We start from the raw sequence: 25,276 nt of genomic DNA, 5'->3' as shown, positions 1-25,276 counted from the left end.
TTTTTCTGAGAAAAGCGCGAGTGCGACACGTATGCGTCGAGCAAATTGTATTTGTCATAAGGTACTGTCTGTGCAAGCTCACACGAGGACAATACGGCCGAGTGCGGTGGTGGTGGTAATCAATGTTCCGCTGACAAGCCTGTCCGTCTCCGTGACTATGCCTCGGAACAATGTCCTTTCCAGCAACTTGCTGTTTACACCTGAACAATATGTCGGGTTCTGGGACACCACAATATTGTGCTTTCTGCGAATACAATAGAATACCGGATTTTTACCAAAAAAAATAAATTTCGTACGTATCAATTAAAGTAGTACTATCTGTGTTAAATTATAGATGGTGTTTTAAATATTATAGAGGTACCTATTTATACAATCTCGTGGCGCAGTGGTTATCCTCTTTGCCTTACATGAAAAAGGTCTCGAGTTCGATTCCCAACATGGTTGACATTAAATATTTATTTAAAAAGGTTACACGATAATATTTCATAGTCGCTGGACTGGCATATGAAGCGTATAACTGATCATTTTACCTTAATGTAACAAAATTATTAAGAGATTATATCATAGATATTAATGATATGGCTTTTTACTCTGTGTCCGTGTTATCCAAAGTTGCGTTTAACCTAACTTTTTACTAAATTAACGTTGTTTTTTCATGATTGTTTTTTATTTTTCAGGTTCAGTACTAAGCAATACGAAACACCTTCCACCAGAAAATTTGGGATCTCATTACACAAATACTCAAAACAGTTTCCATTTTCTTCCCTGGCACAGAACATCAGGATATGAAGTTACAAACTGCAGTACCGACGCAGATAGTTTTCCGAGCGACCTTTTTACGGGTAATATATTTTTTCATACTCTCCTGCAACCTAATACCTAATACCTAATAGTGCATAGGTCCAGTACATTGATTGCAGCATTTTAAACAACAAAAAAATGTATATTCGTTTTAATTTTATACCGAAATATTTTAATTCTGGGTACCAATAGAAAAAACTTGTTATTGGAAAACGGAAATCACATCGTGGTAAAAATATTCCAAACTTGTTCCTGTGGTCCGTAAGTCCGCGACTAATAACTATGATAGACATTCCCCTATTTGGACTAAAACACGGTCTGAAATGTCAACAATTTGTAAGTACTGAAATGTAAGCTAGTACGACAAACCAAACCAAGAAAAACTATATTATTTGTTCAGTTTAGTCCCTACTCCGCTTCCTCCGCCGGACAACCTAATAAAATTTACAAACTACAACTACATAATTATTCAGTGATTGTGGATATCAACTTTAAAAACCTGAGTAGTGTTCAGAGTATAAAATATCTGGGAATAACTTTAGGCCAGTGTTTGAAGTGAAATGAACAAATTGAAACTACGACTGCAAAAATAAATCGCTTGATACATTTTTTTATCCCACTCAGAAATACGAGGTGTGTTCGGAAAATAGCGGGAATTTTCGTTTTTTGAAAGATATTTACATTTTTTTTAAAGAAATATTAGCGTTCTTACAATTTATTAAAATATTACAATTTTGGTGACCATTTTTAACGAGTTGTAAATAACTCACTATTAGAAAATGGAAATCAAGTTGGCGTAGAGTGAGGTTTGAACCTCGGACCTCTGATGTGTGAGTCCGCATCACCAGCCACGGGATCACAACCCGATTTTATTGATTTATTCGTCTACATTAATGTTGTCGCCTTCAAAATAGTCCCCATTCAATAATATGCACTTGTGCCAGCGCTTCTTCCGATCCTCGAAACACTTCTTAAATCGATTTTTGGGATAGCCTGTTGCTCTTTCAGCGATGCGCTTTTAATGTCATCTATGCTTGTAAAACGACGGTTCTTTGAGGTTCTCTTTACTTTTGGAAAAAAAACACATATCTGGTTAACATGGAAGCTGGGGCATCGTTACAGTATTGTTTTTGGCCAAAAATTCACGAACTAGAAATGAAGTGTGAGCAGGTGCATTATCGTGGTGCAATAGCCATGAATTGTTTTGCCACAAATCAGGGCGTTTTTTTCGGATTGCTAAACGCGAACGTTGATGAACTTGTAGGTAGTACTCCTTGTGCACCGTTTGACGTCGTGACAAGAATTCATACACTATGCTATTAAAATCGAAGAACACATTGAGTTTTCATCGGCTGTTAATGTGCTATGGCGTCCGGGCCGTTCGTCATCTTCAACGTCTTCACGGCCATCTTGGAGACGCTTATACCACTTGTAAACTTTTTTTTACTCATAGCAGACTCACCATAGGCCTTTGTTGATATTTTACATACTTTGTTACACTTTATTTAATTTTTTACACAAAATTTTATACAAATTCTTTGATCTATTTTTTTTTAACAAACTAAAATCACCGAGCTCATAAAAACACGTCTAACCTTAGCAACTGCCACAGGCAAAGTGAACAATAAATACAGCTGAAAATTTTAGCGTACTTCAGGAGCATGTAAACCAATATAATAAAAAAAAAGGTCAGTCAGACTCTCGCTACGAGAATAAAGAATAGTAGATCTTTGCTACGAGCATATTTATGACTCTTAATATCATCAATTTGTTAAGTAGAAACAAAATTTGAGCGTAAATGTTTTTTTTATCCATAAACAGGGTTACATTTGAACAAAAGATCTGACATGCAATTGCTTTTTTTGCACAGTATCAGGGAAGAATCTGCAAAATAGTGCTAGGAAAAGAATTTTTAAATACCTATTTATCGAAATTCCCTGTCCCCACAATTTATGTAAACCGAAACACAAAAATAATAATGTATTTGTACATATCTAATTTGGACTAAATACAATAATATATATAATTTTCGATTCTGTTTATTTTATCTACATAAAAGTATGTACTCAAATCTATCAAAAGCAAAGGTTTGCCGGATTCAGCTCGTTTTGTATAAAAACAAATTTTTAAAAAATGTTCTGATTAATGGCGTTATAATATAGGAATAATCTCAGAGTAATAATATGCCACCCGCTTATAGAGCTGGCCATACAGACAAAAGCCATTATATATATTTTTTAAATTTAAATTTCATTGATAAAACCTTACGGGTTATATACATTTAACAAAATATTTTCACTTTTAAAATTCACATTCTACTGTTAATAATAATATTTTTGACATCTTTTGTAAAGGTTGTCTGAGTCTTTTGTTTAGTTTTGTCTGGTAGTTTATTGTAAAATTTCAGTCCATGGTTTATTGGTCTCGATTGTCCTTTTCTCGTTTTAAAAGGTTGTATATGATATTCTGATATTCTCGTATTGTGTTCATATTTACTACAGTTTTTTTCAAGTTTTAATTCTTCGTCTATAATTACATCAGTGGCTAATTTATGAATAAATTTTAAGGATTCTTGTTTAAAGAGTTCAGTTACATTTAATTGTTTAGTTTGTTTAAAAAGTTTTTTAGTTGCTGTTAGATAGGGTAGGTCATATACTCATCGTATGTCATATATATGATTATCAATCACAAAAGTTAGCTATAGTAAACAGCAATGAAACGGTCCGTGGGTACTTAGGTCGATAATTGTAATCGCAAACTTAAACCGAGACCACTCGCCACTTGTTAAATCAAACCAGAAATTTGGATCGCTGTTGTTCTATGCAATAAACCGAGAGGGCGTCTCTATAAGCGGGTCGCGAATTATTACTCCGGAGGGTATAACTATCTTATACAGTTGTATTATATGTTGTTTGTTTTTGGTAATTAAATATCAGATAACGCAAATGGTAAAATGATAATTATGTTAATAACAAGTGGTAATAAAAAAATATATTATTTACTTAATTTCAGACCGTTTTTGTTTCTTTCAGCTAGGTACGAAATATAAAGCAATATCTCAATCAACGTAGATTTCATAAAATGTTTATTTTGTTATCATTTACAAATGACTCAAATATATTGCGATAAACGTTGTAGATAAAAAAAGTCTTTTCCATGGACTTCATATTGGTACATACTGCATAGCAGTATTGACGAACTAACTGCTTTGCGAAATGTGTATTTTTTATTGATTTAATAAAATAATTTTAAGATACGCAGAATTCCATTTGTCCATGCGCTTTGTAGCTGCAAGGCGTTTGGTAATGAATCTTCCGTGGATAAATGAAATTTCGTCATCACCTTTCCCTTTCCGCTCATAATAATGCATACGGCACTGCATTGGTACACCAATCGCAACGTATATTGATCATTTTTTGTTACATGAAGGTAAGATGATCAGCCTTACGCTTCAGGTACCAGTTCAGGGTCCTATGAAATATTCTAGAGTGAACAAAACCTGATAAATAAATATTTTATATCAACCATACCGGGAATCGAACCCGAGACCTCTTGTATGGTAGGCAAACGCGCTGACTATTACACCACGCGGCTGACATGAAATGAAATTAACTTATCTATTATTTCTTGTATTAATTTTTACTGTAAAAAGAATCTAGAATTCAAACCACCAATGAGCTCTTTTGCTGCAAGACGTGTTGTAGTCTAGCGCCTACCCGAAAATTTAGGAGGAGTGCCTATGAATGAGACAGGCATAGCAAATAATGAGCTACATACTAACTACACCTTTTAATATTTTTATAAACAATGAGTCGTTGAGAAAAATATTGCAATAAATATGCAAATAATCCCTAATTATTAAAAGCCAATAACTACCTACTTTAAATGGGTTTAAAAAGTTATTCTAATGGCAGGTACTTATTTTATTAAATATTTGTATATAACCACTTACCGAATTTTCTATATCTACCGGTTTCGAGACGTACCCATCTCTTCGTCAGGACACCAATTAAACCAACATGCACTTTACACACTGTGTAACATTCACCATTCTGCCCATGTTTGAACATCCACATTTCCTCGACTCTTCCATCTGTTGACTTTTGTGAAGTAAAAGAGCTGAAACCTTTATCACGTGGGTGAGATTCATCCGGCTGAACCAAATCACCTACTAGACAACGCCTGAAAACAATTTTCCCATTTTTATACTTCAACACAGAGGGAAAACATTTTTGAGAAGGGATTTTTTTTTTCCTTTTTTCATTTTTGATTTTCTTCTCAAAAATGTTTTCCCTCTCTGTTGAAATAAATTTAAATATAAATAACTCCCTAGGGGGGAAATCCTGGAAAGTCTGTAAGCATTTAGACATACTCAAACATTGACAAACAAATCAAACAACGACACAAAACCCAAATACATATAGGAAAAGCTGGGCAGATCTGTGAAACTGTTGGATGGTCTACTTGCCGTTTAAAGGCAGTGCAAAAGCACATTTCGCGAGTGCATCTCTATGTGTACATGCATCCTCACCATGCCCCTCCGCAGCACAGTGTCGGCAGATTTCTACCTTGCGCGTGCAAATGCGGCTCAAGTGCCTGTATAAATGGCACTTAAAGCACCTGGTAGCGCCAACAAAATCGCGGACACGACAGGCATTCCATCCGATGAAGCAGTGTTCACAGGACACGAGCTGCCTCCTCACTTCGGCTCCAACTGCATAAATACAGTTTACAGTGGGGCCGTCTCTCCTTCCAAACATGGATACTCTTCGAGTCGTTCTTTTGAACTCTGCCTCAGACACGGGTCCACTCACCTTGAAATTTGCTGAGTAAACCTCTTTCATGAGGTCTTCCTCAGACATATCGCATGGGACATCATAAATGACCACCCTAGGGAGTCTTCCTTTAGGCTCCACCATATGAAGACCCCTAGAAGCAAGCTTCTGGGAAGCCTTTCTTAAGTTTTCCAGACCCTTAGTCGTGGCCGTCTCAACTAAAACACCGACACCCCGGACCTCCCGAACGCGCACAGCTCGAAAGCCATCTTCTTTTGGGTTGATAGCCTCCATCACCAGCGCTTTCGTCTGTTCCGAGGTTGCTCCCTCGGGCACCTTGGGGTATACGATGACCGAAGGCTTGGTAGGCCATAAATAAAAGTAGTTTTTAAGATAGTTTTTGGAAAACAAATTGTTTTGAGATACCTTAAATGATAGTTGAATAATTAAATTTGCATTTTTTTTTCTAAAAAATACTTTTTTTATTTGAAATTAAATCAATCAATCAATGACTCACAACGGCATTGTAAGATAAAAGTTCTACTATTGAGATATTTGGAGAAAAAAAAAACGATCGTTGAACGAATAGTTTGGCTATACTTGGGAAATTAAACCTCAAATCGGACTTTGACTCAAATTTCTTAAAAACCCGAATATCTTTTGAACGACTAAATATCTCAGGACTTATATGTGGGTTTAATCGATAGGCATTGAGGTCCTCTGCCACCCTTCAATCCACCCTCCCAGTTACACCATGTTTATTAAACCCGAATCAGCACATGTTGGTGCATGGGGTGCTTCATTGGAAAAGTACATGCTGTGTTACCGGAAGTATTCTATTTTCAATCACTGCACGTGTCCCATTTAAGGAAATGCGTGATTTTCATAAAACCACATAAACCAATAGAGATATATTTTCGCGAATTCGCTAAAACGTAATTCGAAATATCCTTAGAGAATCAATATCGGTCAATCAATTTATCGGTACATCTTTTACAAGTTAAATGCAAAATTTGAATAAATTACTACAACAAAAATTACTAGCTTTTTTTTTTTTTTGTTTAAATTCAAAAAGAAATATTTGCGTTCTTATGATTTACTCAAATATTTAATTTTGAGGGCCATTTTCAACGAGTTGTAAATAACTCACTATTAGAAAATGGAATCAAGTTGGGGTAGAGTGGGATTCGAACCACGGACCTTTGGTCCGTGAGTCCGAGACACTAGCCACGGGACCACAACCCGATCCGAATTCGCTGCCGGTAAAGAAACGCTGTTTATAGGTCAATCCGCAATCTGTTTTTTTTCGTGGTGTTGATGTAGCATATTTTAAAAATATTTTTTGAGAGAGCAGTTTTGACTGGGAGACGATTGTCCCATTCATGGCCTCTGCCATTCATGGCCTCTGCCATTCATGGGCACTCTTCCCTACCATAATTGGAAACGGGGAACGAAGATTTGAACCGCACATGCGCTCTGTAACTGCATGGCTTATAACACAAGTATGGCGCTATATTGTTTATCCAATATCATGAATTGATAATTACTTTCGAAACTTTCTAAGGCTTTGCTATTTTGAAAATACAAGATATTTCTTAAATTGTTATTTAGATTGTTTTTTAATGTTTTAAAACCGTAATTTTTTACTTCCAGATGAGCAGTTGCGGTCTGGAGCGATAATATTACACTTTATTGGAGGAATCTACAGTTTTACTCTTCTAGCCGTTGTCTGTAATGATTACTTCATTCCTGCCGTAGAATGTATTTGCGACGATTTGAAACTGACTCCAGTAAGTTTTAGTAAGAATGTACATACATTTTAAAGATTTTCAATAATGCGATATTACTTATACATTTTTACTGTGTTGTGTATCTGATATGCGATGTTTTTGCTAATTATTCTTCCAATATTAGAGTTGAGTGCTTCCTATTTTATGTAATTGCAATACATATTAACAAGTTATTATTAATATTATCAATGTGTCATCCAATATTTCCTATCCTCCAACCAATATCATCTAAGTTTCACAGAGCAAATATTAGCGGTTTTGCTTGTAGAATATTTTTAATGGACAGAACAGAAATCTAGCAATCGTAAATCGCCCCATCAAAATGCAATTGCTCCGAAACAATCATTAAAAAACGAAAAAAAAAAATTATATATTGCCGATTTTCTTTAATCAATTCGTTTTTTAATACGTAATAAACAAACTTTTCGACACATAACATGAATTCGTCTTTATGAAAAAAATCTTAAAATATAGCGATTATTTACAATGGCATAGATAAATATAATGTCTATTTAAACAATAAGCATTTCATGTAATGTTACTTTTCTCATCAAATTAAGGTCCCGATCTAAGGATTTTTTTACATTATTTTAGTACTTAGACTTTTACCGGTCCCTCTTAGGATTATTTTTTTTATTTATTTTTTTTATATTATAATATAATATTATTTAAGATAGATATCTTAATAAATGTCTTTTTTAAGTACATTATACCAAAATTTCTTGAATTTGTTAATGTTTTTCAATGTTTTTTATTTCTAGTATTTGATACGTTTTGTCAATCTATTTTAATCTCCTTATGGTTTCATATCGTAATGTGATGAATTGTAGCGCTTGGCGTTTCTTTTGTTATTAAAATTGTGTGTTTTATAAATTATTTTAAAATTTAAATTACAGTTTAATGCTTGCGTTATTTAATTTTCACGCGCAATGGACTGTGCTAACTTGGCTGTCATCCCCATTTGAACGATAGCCGAGTTGTATTTTTAGGGAAACATGAGTGAAACATCTTCCTCCACAGGATGTTGCAGCCGCCACCTTCATGGCTGTGGCAACTTCGTCTCCGGAGCTTTTTATCAACATCATGGGCACCTTCGTCACCAAGTCAGACCTGGGGATAGGAACGATTGTTGGGTCTGCTATGTTTAACACCCTGGGCGTAGGAGCTATCGGTGGATTGGCTGCTTCAAAAGTAAGGTTTTTATCTTTCATGGATCATCATCATTTACCTTAATTCAAATGGTTTATAGCGTACTATATTCGTACTCAAACTGCAACGTATTTCCATGGTTTATAGGGTGAATACAAGATGATCAGACTTATGCTTGAGGTACCTCCCAATAGAGAAATTATGTAAAGTACTACTACTACTACTACTACCATCACGCCATTTCCCCGTAGGGGTAGGCAGAGAGAATGGACCGCCGCCACACACGTCTATCCTGGCATACAATCCTAGCCTCTTCCACATTCATACATCTTGTCATACATGCCCTTCGGTTCTGTCTGCTTTTGACATGACCAGACTTAAGATTTTGGTTTATCTGATCATGCCATCGTATCTGTGTAAAAATACATATTTATTCATAACGAAAGAAATTTGTTACACAAAATCTTTTTCTTAGCTGCTTTAAGTACATAAAATGACTATCATAATTTTTTTTTGTTTTTTTTTACCCTCTCTTTGTTTGCAGTTTTCGTGCCCATACATTGTTTTCTTTTTAAATGAAATCATTTTTATTTAGAATGAATTATTGTTTATTATTTATTTATTCATATAAAGATATATATTACAAAAAAAAACATATTCCTTACTCTATGAGGCCAAAAACCCTGTTTTGAGTTGGAATACAACACAGTGGAAAGTAAAAGTATGCATGTTATTAAAGAATACTAAAAATAAAAACTACGAGTATTACATAATCATAAATTTTAAAGATCTGAATAACACGCTTACTAGAATATAAATCTATGCAATGTCTCGCAGCAGTCTCCTGCAATGGTCTCGTCTCTTAGACAAAATCCAAACTTGTTCACTTCTCCATAAAATGGCTCTCGTTTTGAAGAACTTTATATGTTCATCCAAGACATTAAACACTCTTAGGGCCACAAGAAAAAATCTCTCAGTGAAAGTCGTGCGTGTTTTTGGAATTAAATAATTCAAATACAAGGAAAATCTCGTACGAGCATTCTGCTGAGATCTCCTCTTGTAACCTCTTGACTCTTTAAAAAAATATATGATGTCCAGTACCTCCACAAATTGAAATATTGTCGCAGATGGAAAAGTAGGAGGACATTGATGCATCACGCTAAGAAATATTTTTGTTCATATTAAAAATATAATTTGTACTTAATAAATGATAGCGATTTCAATGGTCCTTTATTCTCTTCTTTTTTCTTTTTTGTCTTCTTCGACGTCCCTTTTTTAAGTATATTTTACCGTTGCGTAATGGACTGAATGGATCCACAATCACATTTAGATTTTAGAAATTTTCAACACACTAAATATATCATGGGCCTTACTCATAAACTTGGTATGAAGTCACGCCTAGGCGAGGTGGTAGAATACCAATAGAAATACCTTCCTTAATAGGGAAATATCACATACTACGAAAACCTATAAAAATATATGAAATGGATTTAGAAGGATTCATTCTATTTTCAAAATCAATATGGATTTTGTGGAGAAATGTTTTCATACATAAATGTAAAAAAGAAATTCAATAAAACCCGACGTGTTTGGCCTTGGTTGTTGTGACGTCAAGATTCGTGAAATTGTTCTACGCAAAGTTCAAGGGCAGGAACAAATAAACATGAATCGTGACGTATCATGGCCAATGAAATCACCGTTTTTGCGGGAATTCAAAATTCAAAATTTCAAAGTATTTTTAATGCTACAAATAATTAGCAATTTTTTTTTTTACGGGACAGAAATGTATAGATCTTTTCACTTTAAAAATGCAAAAAAGGGATAAATCTCTAATATAATTAATGATAGAATAATTATGGTATTCTTATCCTTATTCTACCACTACACCGAGGCGTAACTTTACACCAGGTTTATATAGAAGGCTTATTTTTATTTTTTTTAAATCGCTAAGTTATGTATGGCAAATAAATTTACTCTCGATTTTAACTATTTACATTTTTTTTCCAGCCGATCCCAATCAAGCGCTGGCCACTGACAAGAGACAGTATAATTTACATTATAGTAGTGTCGATCCTGGTATCGATGACGTGGGATGACAGAATAGAATGGTGGGAGTGTACCATCCTACTCTGTCTATACATCCTCTATTTCATCTTCATGTTCAACAACAAAAAAATTATCAACTTCTTCGCTAATATGTTTAGGAAAAAAAGTGGCGTTGGAGGATTTGACTTCGGTAAGAAAAACTCAATATTTCAAAAGTCTCCGGGCCTTACTTATAAACCTGGTATAAAGTTAAATCTAGGGATAGTGATAGAATAAGGATGATATCCCAATCCTTATTCTACCTTCTGAGAAAAGTATTTTAAATATTAATTTCTCTCTTTCTGTCATGCAGTTTTTCTAGGTATTGAGCGTCTTTAATCGTCTACAAAGTACTAAAGAACTTTAATTACAAAATTACAAATTACTAATGAACTTGGATCACACAACTTAGAAGTTCAGCCCTACGGGAAATATGATATAAAAAAAATTCTTACGCGCTGTAAAAATTAAATAATTAAATTGTACTGCAAAGTTTCTTAAAAATCAAGATTAACTGCTTTGAACGACGTCACTAGTTCATATGAATCTACCAATGATAAGAGAGTAGGAGATTTCCGGTTTACGGTTTGCCAACAGACAAAGGCAGAACTGACCGAGAAGATGCGGAAGAGAACTTGAGACGTCACACGAGGAGTAATTTAGGAAAGATAAAAGTTTAAAAAATTAGTACATATACAATTTTAAAAGTTTTTTTGGTTTGACAAATAAAAAAAACCAATGAATTTCCTCCTTCCTAATGTATTTAAATTACATAATTCCTAATTATCAATGGACTTGAATGACATAATTCCTCATCATCATCAAACCCTTATCGGCACCTGATGGCTCATGGCAACTGCAAGGCACTGCATTTGTTAAGTAAATTCAGCGTATCTTGATCGTCTGTTACACAAAGGTAAAGTGAGCAGTTTAACGCCTCAGGGACCAATCCAGGGACAGTGAAATATTGAGTCGAGTTAACATCTAATCAAAAATACTATAATATGAAATAATATGATTCCGGTTCTATTCCACTAACAAAACTGTATTCTTCATCTATCCACGTACATACTTGATAATTACTCACGTAGTTACTTGCAGAATATTCAAATTGATTAGGGTAAAAATGGGTATTACCGGTCACTCAAGGAGAAGTAATTACAAATCAGCTATTAATCAATATTTGTTTATTAAACTTTTAACTAATTGTACTTTTAGTGTTCTTCTAACATAACCACAATCATTGAGATCAATAAGTTATACAATTTTGGTATAATCAATATTTAAATAAAAAAACGGATATAACCTGTATTAAATACCATGGCAGGTAATACCGGTCACTAGGTCAGTAATACCTCTCAAGCTTTGTTCAGATATAAGTCGCAGATATAGCCCTCAGGAGATTCATACCCTGACCAATCAGCATGAACCCTTGCTTTTTCATTAAAATTATGCTTAGTTATGTTATTTTTTAGAGTATAGAAGCAAAATGCAGCCATACAATAATTTCACTGGGAACTTAACCTAGGAAGCTACTTTATCTTCTTTTTCTCTTGTGAATACTTAATGTCTTCCCAGCTGTGAGCTATCCCAGTTCTTGTTCTTCAGTCTTTCTTGAAGCGTTGAAAATAGTACGCCAGTAGATCGAGCTGCTTCTCTTATCGGTTTTTATTTTATTCAATAGTTTTAAAGCTTTATCTAACCGATTTTAGCTCCATGATACCTTTGAACGTGGTCTGTTTCGTGTTTAAGACATTCCGAAATACTAAATCAATATTAAAATAAGCCAAAAAAATAACATTGTAGTAAGTTTATTTTCGGGAAATACCGGTCAACTTGACCGGCATTGCCCTCCTAGAAACTCTGTTAACACATTTTAAGGTTAAAAACCTGTTGAGACGAGTTTAAAATCAACTAAAACTTGACATGCTTGATTATTAGATTGGGATAATTATAACTAACAATGTAACAAACTAAATTAAACAAACGCTCACCTTTTATTGTCTGATGACAAAAATTTACATCAATTTGGTATGAAAACAATTTATGTACATTCGTTCCAAACGTGTGCTGGGAACTGAGCGGCAGTCAGTGCAGCGGCACGAGACATAATTGAACGTAGTTATGCAGAAAGCAGCCAGTCCACAATTTCAGAAAATATTGATGTTATCGGGTGCAGTTAGGTCGATTCTATGTTCTGCAGCCAGACCATTTTCATATAAAAAACTGTATTAATCACCTCTGTAAAAAGGTGTCGATCACAAAAACAGCATTTTTCAATTTGCAGAAACTCCCACAAAACTAGAAAAATCTTAGGGTACTTAAAAAATTTTTTAAACTAGTCAAATACACAATAAGATTCTTGTTTGTAATGTAAAAAAAACTTATGTGTTCATTGTTTATAGTTTGTTAAAGTCAAAAACATTCAAGATATTGTGTAGATTTTATAAATCACTCTTTTCACAAAATGGCTATTATCTCAGTTTCTATTTTCTATGGCTGGCTGCTTCTGTATAACTACGTTCAATTACGCCACCCGTTTTATATTTGCGCATGCGCGGGAACGTAGTAATACGAGTGATATTGTAATGACCGGTATTACCCCCTGATTGGCATTACCCGGTTTTACCCTAGAAGTTAACAAGTTGTATGTGTCCACCCGGATTCAAAATATAGTTATGTATCTGAAATAGAACCAGAACTCTTGACGAGTGTTTTCGACACTTATCAGTTAAAAATCCTAGAAAAAAAATCAAGTGGATATAAATATGCCTCGTAGTGTAGTGGAAATAGCATTTCCTATCTACCTTTAAGGTTCCAGTCTCGATTGCCAGTAGGGTAGACTTAAAATATTGTTTTTTAATGTTATTATGTACTGCAATGTTTTATTAACTCACGGCAATGAAAATAGTAGATTCTATTCAATTCTATTAAAATAGTGCCTTATAAAATTCATATTTGAAAGGTGTAGTTCTCTATTAATGTCATTTTTTTAATACAAGCGAAACCGATCGGAAGGCCCACGGTCGTTAGAACAATGTTCGTGTATGTTTTAAGATTATTTTCGCTGCAACATTTTACTGTCTCTGAAGCGTAAGACTGATCACTTACCTTTCATGTAATAAAAATAATTCAGATACGCTGCAATTGAGTACAAATTTAGTGGCCTAAGCACCACGGAGTTCGTATAGGGAAATTACAAAGAGTTGACAAATGTTAAAAATGTTCATAGCCGAAAATATAGATTTACACTTATAATACTTTTCATATAAATCTTCGGTTTATAATTGACTTTTCGTCTAATGTTTAAGTCATTTTTGAATAATATATGAAGGTCACTGGATATAAAAGATAAACGTCAAAAAAGTTTTGAGATAGAACGTTTTAAAGTTTTCAAACCTCTTCGGCATTCAAATAAACTTATATTTATTTATTTATTTATTTTATTTATTTGGATAACCAACAGCTATAATTATCTCATATTTATATAACAAAACAAATAACAAATAAGCTAATTACAGGTTTTCACAAGTAGCATCACAGTAAGTTAAAAAAGATTCTCGAACATAAAATGAATAGTAATTAAATGTAAATTTAAAAGAAAAGAAAAAAATACTACGAGTTATTTCGAAAGCAAACGCCGCACGTTATTAAGATTATTTTCAAATAAATCTATGTTAAATGATTTATTAATTACATTAAAATTATTAAAAATTCGCCATAAATATGAATTTTGCCTATAATTAGATGAAACAAGAGGTATGTGAAGAAGAGGGTTATTTCTTAAAACTTTGGAAGGAACATTGATAGAAAGTTTGCAAAGTAGTTCAGGACAGTCAATTGAACCAGAGGCAATTTTAAGTAAATAAATTATATCCGCTATTTCACGACGTTTTTGCAGAGGCAGTAGGTGATGTTTTTTACATATATGAATATACTGGTCAGATTTAAACTCAAAAGGAATATATAAAAGGAACCTGTTTAATGTAAATAGCCTACTCTATTTCATATTATCTAAAATTCCTTTCATTAATATTTAATCATAGCTTTATTTCCAGTACTAAACTGACTGCCATATTTCATCCCTCTATATAAATTTATCTTGTTTTATTTCTTTGGGAAGACGCGTACAACTCACATCAATAATTTAATTAGCAAAATAGCAACATTATCGAGTCTTTTTTCTAAAACCAAAAAAATATGTTATATGCTTCAACTATGAGGAACAGGAAACCAAAATGACATAAACAGACCACAACAACAGTAAAATAAAATATTCAACTAGTACTAGTTAGTACCTCTCTTATCTAACACCAACTAAAGAACTCTTTAAAAAAAATAAACAATTATTTTTTAACTAGAAACTTTAAAATTTATTCATAAGTTAGCCAGTGATATCGTTGCAGACAAAAAACTAAAACTTGAAAAAAAAAAGTAACAAACATCGACACAATACAAAAAAAGACACAGAACAATATCACATACAACATTCCAAAACAAGACAAGGACAATAGAGACTAATAAATCAGGGACTGAAAACATACAATAAACTATCAGACAAAACTAAACAAAAGACTCATACAAACTTTTCAAAAGGCGTAAAAAACATTATTTTCAGCGGAGTATGAATAAAAAATTACATTTCATTTTTGTAAAATGAATGTGATAATCCGTAAGGGTTAAAATTTTAAATAAAAAAAATAAAAAAGACGAGCTTTTTTGTCAAATTTTATAAAGCAAAAATCTAATCATGTGAACTGCCGTCAGATGCCATTATTAGTTTAAAACACATTAAAATTGACATTCATACTTTATATCCTGTACCGTTCATATTATATCAGTCACTCGTACTTGTTCTATTATTTTATTAGATTTTATGTAACGATAATGTTATATAAACTATACAATATTTAAATATATATTTTTTAATACTTAGGAAAATTATTAGGTATTGAGCAAAGAAATATTTTATTTATAAATTAAAACGTTACATTTTCATTCATTATAATAATAAAAATCCGAATAATATTTTATTCCAATTTCTTTTTTTATTTTTACCAGTTCCCGGGTTTTGTCGTGACCAACATCGTCAGACTGGTAGAAGACTAAACAAATTTCTATGTTTATAGGCGTATTTTTATTATTATAATTAAAATGCCGCCGAAAAATGTCAGTAGAAAAACTTTTTTTTTTCATTCTATCCCTGAACTTGTTCTTTTACTAATAATTCAAGAATACAGTGAATCAAAAAGTTTGCAAATATTTAAAATTACTAATTATTAATAATATGTTACTTAATAACTTCTTTACTGTTGGTTTGTATAATAATGTATTTTAATTAAAACCTTTTTTTATTTATTTAGAAAAAGCGGGTAAAACGAAAGAAGAAGAAGAAAGCATTGATGATGTATACACAGCAAGAGTCTCATTAATTATTTCCAAACGAAGAAGTACGAGAATGTCCACACATTTTGACAGAGATCATCCTGATATGAATACCCAGAGCATTGAAGAAAACCCTGAAGGTAATTAAATATAAAACATTTTGTTTCATTTATATACAGCTCAAAACTTTAGAAATGTTTAGCTTAAATTATTAGAAAGTAAGATAAAAATTATATCTAATACGTCAAAGTACGTTATAAGTATTAAAAGTTCTTTTAAAAGACTGTTTTTCAAATTAAGCTTGAAAAACTAAAATTCCATTGTAATGAATTAATGTGAAAAATATGTACACCTATAAAATTTTGACGTTTGACACTTCGAAACGTGCGAATGGGCCAAAAAGTGACTAAATCTATACAAATATGTGAAAACTTTTATTTTTTAAATTTTTTCACTACAACAGGCTAGGAAAAACAATTACAGTGGTGAATTACATCACTAAACACCCGGACTTACATTTAATTTTTGTGTTCTCACCGGAAATCGAACCCGGAACCTTCTGTGCGAGGGAATAACCCACTAAGCCAATTTTGTATAGGACTTTCAGAGCGAGTGTCTTTTATTTTGTATTTTTCGTTGTTAAATTATTAAAATATATAAAGTGTTCGTTAATTTGTAAAGTTATAACTTTGTATCTTCGACATCTTTTGTCAAACTCAAAAAACAATCACTTGGTTTTCAATGCATATAGAAATCCGCAAAAGGGCGTTAAAACCTAACAATATTGGAGAAAAAACTCTTATGTTGTTAGTTCTTAAGGAGTATTTAACAAAAACGTATGCCAGCAGTTGTTAGGACAGGCTTTTTAAATAAGCGTCACATACCTAAAATATCTTACATAAAAATCTTAGCATTATTATAGACCAACACTTCGTGGCAAGAACAGATTACTAAGGTTGGGAAGAAGTTTTATAGCACCCTCCATTCACCGAAAAGACTTCAGAATTTTCTTCCAACCTCAATTTAAAAAAAATCTGTCTCAATCTATTATATTGACTTCTCTGTGTTATGCTAATATTTGCTATCTTGACGCCAATGCGGAACTCATAGATTGTCTGGAACATTTGCAGCATCAAAGCATCCGCTTTATCTTTAATCTCAAAAAGTATGACGTGCCCTTTCGCTCCGAACTCGAGTGACTTCATTTTTATCAGCGCGTAAACTTTCAAACTCTCACTTCTTTATAATATTCTTCACAACACTTGCGCTGCACAATATCTTGCTGAGAATTTAATTTGCCTTTCTGATCATAGTCGTTTTCTTCGCTCTCCTCAGGAGAGAACACTTTCCGATCCTCGACAAAGCAGATCGTTTTTCAGCTATTCCTTTACCGTTCAAGGTGCTAGACTTTGGAATAAGCTAACTCTTCTTATAAAAAATGCACCTCCTCAAGCCACTTTCAAGAAACGCCTGAAACATTACTGTAAATCTTTAGAATCCTGATCTCCCTGTATTCTAATGTTTTTTTTTAAATTTATATATTTTTTTAAAAATTTATTTCAACACAGAGGGAAAACATTTTTGAGAAGGAAATATGGAAGTCTAGGCATTTACAGGGCTTATGACCTGTCATTGGCTGGTTTAAGTGGCCACTTTACACACTGTGTAACATTCACCATTCTGCCCATGTTTGAACATCCGCATTTCCTCAACTCTTCCATCTGTTGACTTTTGTGAAGTAAAAGAGCTGAAACCTTTATCACGTGGGTGAGATTCATCCGGCTGAACCAAATCACCTACTAGGCAACGCCCGAAAACAATTTTTCAATTGGGAGGAAATCCAGCCAGTCTGCAAGCATTTGGACATAATCAAACATTGTTGAATTACTACCTGGTAAAAGAAGAAGTATAAAAATTGAAAAATTGTTTTCAGGCGTGAATGTTACACAGTTATGACAGGTCATAAGCCCTGTAAATGCCTAGACTTCCATATTTCCTTCTCAAAAATGTTTTCCCTCTGTGTTAAAATAAATTTAAATATGAACAACTCCCTAGGGAGGAAATCCAGCCAGTCTGCAAGCCTTTGGACATAATAAAACATTGTTATATATTTTTTATCCCTTTTTTATTCCTCGGTTCCTCTTTCTCGCTCTTTATATACTCATTATTTGATTTCACATTCCTCATCCTTTAATATATTTAACATAATGTACCCTTTTAAAATTTGATATGTGCAAGACTTATCTTCCAATTAAAAAATAGCTGTTATTTTTAATTGATTAAGTTTTTTTTATGGATACATTTTCGTTATTTAGTACAAATGTTTGACCAGTCTGTTTTTTTGGTGGCTAAAGGTTATTGCTATTAGCAATAAGTCCGGCAAAGCACTTATTCTTTGTGCTTGAAGTTTTAAATAAACAATAACATAAATGTTCTTAGCACGATAATTATTTATTTTGTAAATAATTTTGTCATTCGAGTCTCGTCAAAGTTTAAGTTTCCATTAAAAGAAAATAAATAAATGCTTTCCCTGACTAAAATAATAATTGATGCGGTGTGATGGCACATGAGTTTAACTGGATTTGTATTTCAATGTTTGTAGTCTCAGTTTTACAATAATTTGTTTGCCAACTTAATCCGTAGGATAAGCACTGTTTGATTATTTTATGAGATAAGCCACTAAGAACAAAACCTTAAAAGTGTCATTAATAATCCAGACTGCATGACAGACGAATGATTGCTTAAACGCCAAAGTAATCAAATAAATATGACCGGATTATGTTTTTCTGCAAATCCTTTTTTTTCATACCTATAAATACTACAGATCTTTTGTTTCGGTAAAAGACTCAAATGAAGACATATTTATGCTATGAAATAAAGAACACAATAATTTTGTAATAATTAAAGGTGTTTGTGGAATAAGGTATTCGCTATTGTTTATAAAAATTAGAAAACCCCTAATTCAAGGCAGTTTTTCTAGCGATACGTCAGAGGATTACCGGCACAAAAAATATTTCGTTTTGTGAACATTCTCTACTTTTTTTTACTATTAATATTTGAATCGTTAACATAAAATGATATTTATTTTTTATGTATTTAAAAAAATGTATGATCATGCTTACGAATGATTTTTGATTATTCAATTTTAAGATCTTCGCCAGAACTGTCCTGTGTCAAAAGAGATTTTCCTTTCACTAAAAGTACGATAATATCGCACTATCTTTGTGTAATTGCATATTAATGTTTTTTTTATATTTTTAACGCTATGTAAATTACTTTTTGTAGATATTAAAATTCGCAAGAGTCTATGGAGGATTCCCATGGAGAAATCTAAATCGAAGATAGCTTGGTTTATATACACCTGGCCATTGAAACTTCTCCTTACGTGTCTAATTCCATCGCCAAAAACCTGGAGAAAACTCTACCCTGTCACGTTCATTATGTGTATCATTTGCATCGGAGGAAACTCTTACTTCGTTTCTTGGATGATCACCACAATAGGTAAAAACAAAAAGTTAAAAACTATTATGTGGAAGACGAAATATGTTTTTTTAAATAAAATGAACACTAATAGCGAGAATTAAGATGATTAATTTTGATATTGTTAAAATATTTTTTATACCGTTTACATACTTGTGCTTGAGGGATTTAGAATAAAAATCGTAACATTTCTTATTAGTTCTCGGAATACTGTATTAGTAAAAGCATTTTTTTTTTCAAAATTTGAGAAGAACTTGACTTATTTAACGACTCAGTTCTCCGCTATCGGAAGCTGAGTCTCATTAACAATAATAATATTAGCCTCTTAAAAATGAATATAAAAAACTAAGACAAAAAATACATCTACTATACATATAAAACAAACACATTTTACACACATCACTCCATAAGCCACACTCCATATTAACAACAATGGAGGTACCAACACAAATAGAGTCACGTGTTATACATATTCTCGTCACATTTTGTAGTCCTGTTCAGAAATTGTATCATACATATATTATGTTGTGTTGTGACGTAATTGGTGCTGAGTTAAGTCAATGTTTTTTAAAAATAAATATCATTGTATTAGACTAACATTGCAAAGCACTATGTGTACAACAATAAATATGCATAAATAATTCATTAAATTAGTACTCGTATGTGATATTTTTTATGCTGTACCTAGTAGAGCTAAACTTGTTTGTCCACCAAAAGGTCCCGGGTTAGATTTATTGACACGATTTTCAAAATACTATTGAAGCTGTTTAAGACTTTATTTTTCTATTTCTTTCGTTGAACCACAAAAGGTGAAAAAGGTTGACATTTTATCGGTGTCAATTATTACACTATAAATATTATCACCCGATCCAATTGTATGATGATGCGTATTTATTTACTTATTTACACCCGAAAGGCTTTTTTACGCATATAATATAATACACCAAAAGATACTATACACAATACATGCAAACTAAATACTATACACAATCTGAATATATATAAATGAAAGAGTAATTGAATTTATTTACCAGTAAAGAGTTGACTTAAGCATTTATCACGATCCGTATTTCGCATTTTATAAAATTGTCCTTATTTGGAACTCGCCACTTTACTCGACAAAATCCAGGTATCGCCTTTATAACCCAACAGGTTGCTCAATGGAATTTTAAAATATTTTTACTAACAGAAATTGCTTTCTTTTGCCTTACCGGAGAAGTGACGTTCAAAAGTAAAATGTAGGTGCCTCATATTGAGGGGTATCCGAATCACCATCATTTATGTTCCGCGATTTTGCGTGGTTTTTGAGTTGTGATTTTTTTAATGGGTTTTTGAAAATTTTCGATCGGATCCGTTTGCATAATTTTTTTCAAATTTGTGGAAGATTTTTTTTTTCGGATTTTTTTTGCAACTCATTTTATTTTAATTTAAATTTCACGCATAAAGTAATCAACTTTGTAATGTTAATGAAAACTACAAAAGTTTTGACCTAAAATGAAAGATTTTTTTGAATTATTACAAAAGCTAAGAGCATAGCGCAGTTTTTAAGTTACTCAGAAAGTAATTTCCTGTTCAGATTTTTAATTTTAAGTTGGAAGTTCAAGTCTGACCCGCTTGAACTTAAATTCTGCATCTTAAGTCTAAACTTTTGTAACTTCCATTAATGTGACTCAACCGATTACTTTATACGTAAAAGTACAATTTATAAAAAAGTAGTTACAAAAAAAATCCTGAAAAAACCTTCAACCAATTGTTTTTTTTAAACTTATCCATTCGAAAATTTTCAAAAATCCTTTATAAAAATCATAACTCGAAAACTACGCAAAATAGCGGAAAAACATAGGGGCGATTCGGATACCCCTCAATATGAGGCACCTACATTTGAACGTAGTTATGCAGAAAGCAGCTAGTCCACAATTAAAAAAAAAAAAGATTTTGGTGTTATCGGGTGCAGTAAGGTTAATTCTATGTTTTTCTGAAAACAGCCAGGCCGCTTTCAACCGAAAAACTGGAATAATTATCTTCTAAAAATGGTGTTGAATTTAAAAAGGGCATTTTTATTTGCGAAAACACCTACAGCTCTAGAAAAATCTTACGGTACTTTAAAACTACTACTAAAACTGGGCAAATACGTAATAAGATACTTGTTTGAAATATAAAAAAACAATGTTTTAATTGTTTATCATCTGTCAAAGTCAAAAACATTCCAACTGTTGTATAGATTTGATTATTCGCTGTTTTCAAAAAAGTGCTATTATCTCAGTTTCACTTTTCAATGGCTGGCTGCTTTCTACATAACTACGATCATTTTACTTTCATATGATACTTCTATGGCCAACCCTGTAGACTGCAAAAGGCATGTTCCTTCTATGAATAGTGTGAGGATCTGGTGGGATAATCAGCTGCGGAAGGAACTTCTTAGTGTTGGTTTATAGATGTGAGTTGTGGCATCTCATCAAAATAATAATGAAAAAGCCTTACAATATATGTTTGTGGTGAATATTTGGTATTGGGTGGTTTGACTGTCAAAAAATAAATTCAAAAGAAAATGCAGCAACCTTTGATAAGCGTAGTTAATACGACGCTGGAAATGGCTGAGTCACATGCTGCGAATGTCACCTGATGCTTTTTGCCTAATTCGCTCTTTAACGACTGTCTATCGGTTCTAATCGGCGGAACTTCGGAAGCTGGACCGTCCTGCGACGTAGCAAGGGAGTTGGCGCAGAACAGGGTTGGGCGGAGACGACTGGAGTAAAGACTTAGTGACTCGCTAGTCTCGCTTTATATTTGTGACCTCGAGAGACTACTGCTCGCGCTTGCAGTGTTACCCTATTTTTTAAGAGTTTTTCCTTAGTTAAACGAGTTTTCTTTACCTCTTCTGGACTTCGGGAATCCATCAGAACCCAGTCGGGCATCAAACCGGTCATCTTATTAATGCATGTTAACACAGCGCATAGACCTCTGCGGTGTATGTCATAAAACATGATATTCATCAGAGTATGCTTCTATTATGAGTATAAGGAATTTGTACAAGTCTGGAAAAACGTTAAAAATATTATATTTATTTAAGGCGGATTTTTACGATTCTAATGATATAACTATCAATGCATTCAATACAAGTTTTCAGTTATAATTTTCGGCTTTAAAAATGAGCATATACAAAGCGGGCCCCAGCTGGCATCACGTCATTTTGACGTCACGCGTTATGATTGCCGACTGCGCTTCTAATAAACATTGCGTACAAGTTTGGCGCCAAAACGTCATACATGCAGTTTGGCCTACAGGGCGCGAAACGTCTCGTTTTCGAGTAATTCAAAATATGCATATATTATTTAAACCTTTCTGGAAAATTTATCTGACGTCACACGAAAAAAATATTAACACCGCTGTGATTGTAATTTTTTGCTAATTTAAAAATAAAAATAATAAAATAAAATGGATAGACTCTATTGTAGTCTCCCATTGTCAAATAAATATTGCTAATTCGCTGTGTAGCTCATTGAATTCATATTTAGACATTTTACACTTTTTAACATATTGGTTTTTATCGTAAATTTTGTTTATTTTTTCAAAATTTGAAAAGGAGCACCAAAAATATAAGAAAAGGGTAAAAATCATTTGAAATAAAATTTTCTGCTCTTCAAGATATTGTATTTTACGTTACATATTTAATTTCATTTGATTATAACCCTTCAAAATGGGATATCAAGAAGATGAAAGTGAGAATTTTCGACACCTCCTCCTGTTTGCGTTCAATCGAGGGAAGAAAGGGGAAAACAAATAAAGAGAATAAATATAATAGATTATTAACTAAATTATTTTTTTTCTTGTGTCTTCTTGTTCTCTTAATTTTTCTGTCCGTTTTCTTTTCAAAATGAGGAGAATAAAAGAACACAAAAAATACACGTTAGTCAATAATGTATTCTCCTTCAACATTTATGAACAAATTTGTAAATAATTTATAGCATCGTCACCGCACACTGCACAAATATCGCGAGTTCCTTTGCTGCTTCATTTCCTCAATTGAACGTGAACAGAAAGGTGTCGAAAATGCCCACTTTTGTCTGCTTGACAAATTTGAAAAAAAAACGGACACAACTTATATTAACACCTTATATTTCATTCACATTTTACAGGTTCCGTTTAATTTAGTTTATTTTGACAAAGATATATAATTTATGTTCTCGATGCAGTAAATATAACGGTTATGATAATTGTAATAAAAATACGTTTTTTTTACAAATAATAATACAATTTGTTTTTCATAGATACGTATTTCATTTGAAGGCCTTGCCAATCAATTCTTCGAGTCTTACGTAAATTTTTGGTTTGGCAATAATAGATACGCGAAGTCCCATTCTAACACAAAAGATTATAAAAAAAACAATAAATTGCAATCGTAATCAAATGAATAAACATAACAAAAGATTATCGAATTCATAAATAATGAGCACAAATAAACTAACTTGCCTTTTTTGCGATATTACCTATATTTCGACGCGCATTAAAGAATATTTCCATAAAATCGTTGAACAAAACCTATGCTTTCAACGGATTGTAATCTAAGATACTATAAATGATTGATTGGATTTACAAGTTAAATAAATAAGTGTTTATTAATTTCATCAAAGAATAGAGAGATTTCTATTTCAGTATGCACGTCAGATGCGATTATCTGAAAAGATAGCCCTAAATCATACATGGATCAATCATTTACATGCGTCAAAAATTCCTGAAAAACACAGAGACAACAAACGGAACTGTGATAACTTAATATTATTAAATTAGCGATATCATTTATTACTTTTAAAATATTATAATACGTCGTTTTTTGGTAGATCAATAATGGTTGTACATGTTCCTACTGATCAACTAAAGGGTTTTTCAATTGGCGCGGGTAGATTTTGACGACCTGTGGCGGCCATTTTGTTTTGATGACATCTGTCATTTTTTTATTATTATTCAGTTACTTATGCCAAATCACCACGGCAAGTTACACAATTGTACAGCACGTTCAAATGATAAAAGTTTATTATCAAAATGAGTGTTCATTAGTGCAAATGTTGCGCGCATTGCGCCCATTTTACGGTAGACGTGGTGGCCCTTCATAGTCAACTCTTCAACGTTTGGTGGCCAAAATCAAGACAACCGGTTCGGTAATCAATCAGCTAATACCTGTACGTTCAAAGGACGCAAGATTGGCCGAGAACATCGCTGCTGTCCGTAAAAAAGTACAGCAGAACCCGAGGCAGTCGATTCTTCGCTGTGCACAAGAACTCGGCCTTTTGCAGACTTCAACTTGGCAGAGTCATTGAAAATTGGACCACTCGGATCCGTGTCACCATAAAAAGCCAAGACGGGCATTTAAACAATGTCATATTTTACACTTAATAGCACATATGGACCTTTCAAATAAATAAATAATTTTGTTAATACCTCACACACAACTTGTTTTATTTCAGTTCAACATCTACCCGCCCTTATCGAAAAACCCTTTACAACTGATTTTCTCAAATTGAACGGTTTATATAAGTCGTGAAAAATTGCCTTAAACCAATAGGCCCGCCTATATGCATACTCGTTTATACGTAAAATGTATATATTTATATCATTTTATTAAATCTTCATGCACAAGGAATGAATACTTTGGCGGACTTATTGTTAAAAGCAATATCTTCCAACCAACTAAAAACCTATGTATATAAAGTATTTGAATAAATAAATTGATGTAAAAAACGAGGAAGACCGAGAAAGAAGATGTAGAATGTAGAGAGAGGAAACGAGATACGTTTGCAAATACAGAGTGATATG

General features: G+C 32.7%; 1 protein-coding gene across 2 annotated transcripts in view; it reads left to right on the top strand.

Moving 5' to 3' along the window:
• LOC148276618 (sodium/potassium/calcium exchanger 4-like) overlaps window positions 1-25,276 on the top strand; it is a 53,442-nt gene that overhangs the window by 14,862 nt on the left and 13,304 nt on the right. For both annotated transcript variants that reach the window (XM_088234019.1, XM_088234020.1), the window contains 6 exons: window positions 678-842; window positions 7,230-7,366; window positions 8,387-8,557; window positions 10,523-10,751; window positions 15,964-16,125; window positions 19,271-19,486. In XM_088234019.1, the coding sequence (XP_088090145.1) occupies window positions 678-842; window positions 7,230-7,366; window positions 8,387-8,557; window positions 10,523-10,751; window positions 15,964-16,125; window positions 19,271-19,486 (1,080 nt within the window). The remainder of the gene's footprint in view (window positions 1-677; window positions 843-7,229; window positions 7,367-8,386; window positions 8,558-10,522; window positions 10,752-15,963; window positions 16,126-19,270; window positions 19,487-25,276) is intronic.

This window comes from Micrasema longulum, unplaced genomic scaffold (assembly GCF_059751315.1).
Source record: "Micrasema longulum isolate JH-2025_06_02 unplaced genomic scaffold, ASM5975131v1 h1tg001178l, whole genome shotgun sequence".
NCBI lineage: Eukaryota > Metazoa > Arthropoda > Insecta > Trichoptera > Brachycentridae > Micrasema > Micrasema longulum.
The sequence above is the reverse complement of the archived record's forward strand: the minus strand, read 5'-3'. Positions and strand labels throughout refer to the sequence as shown.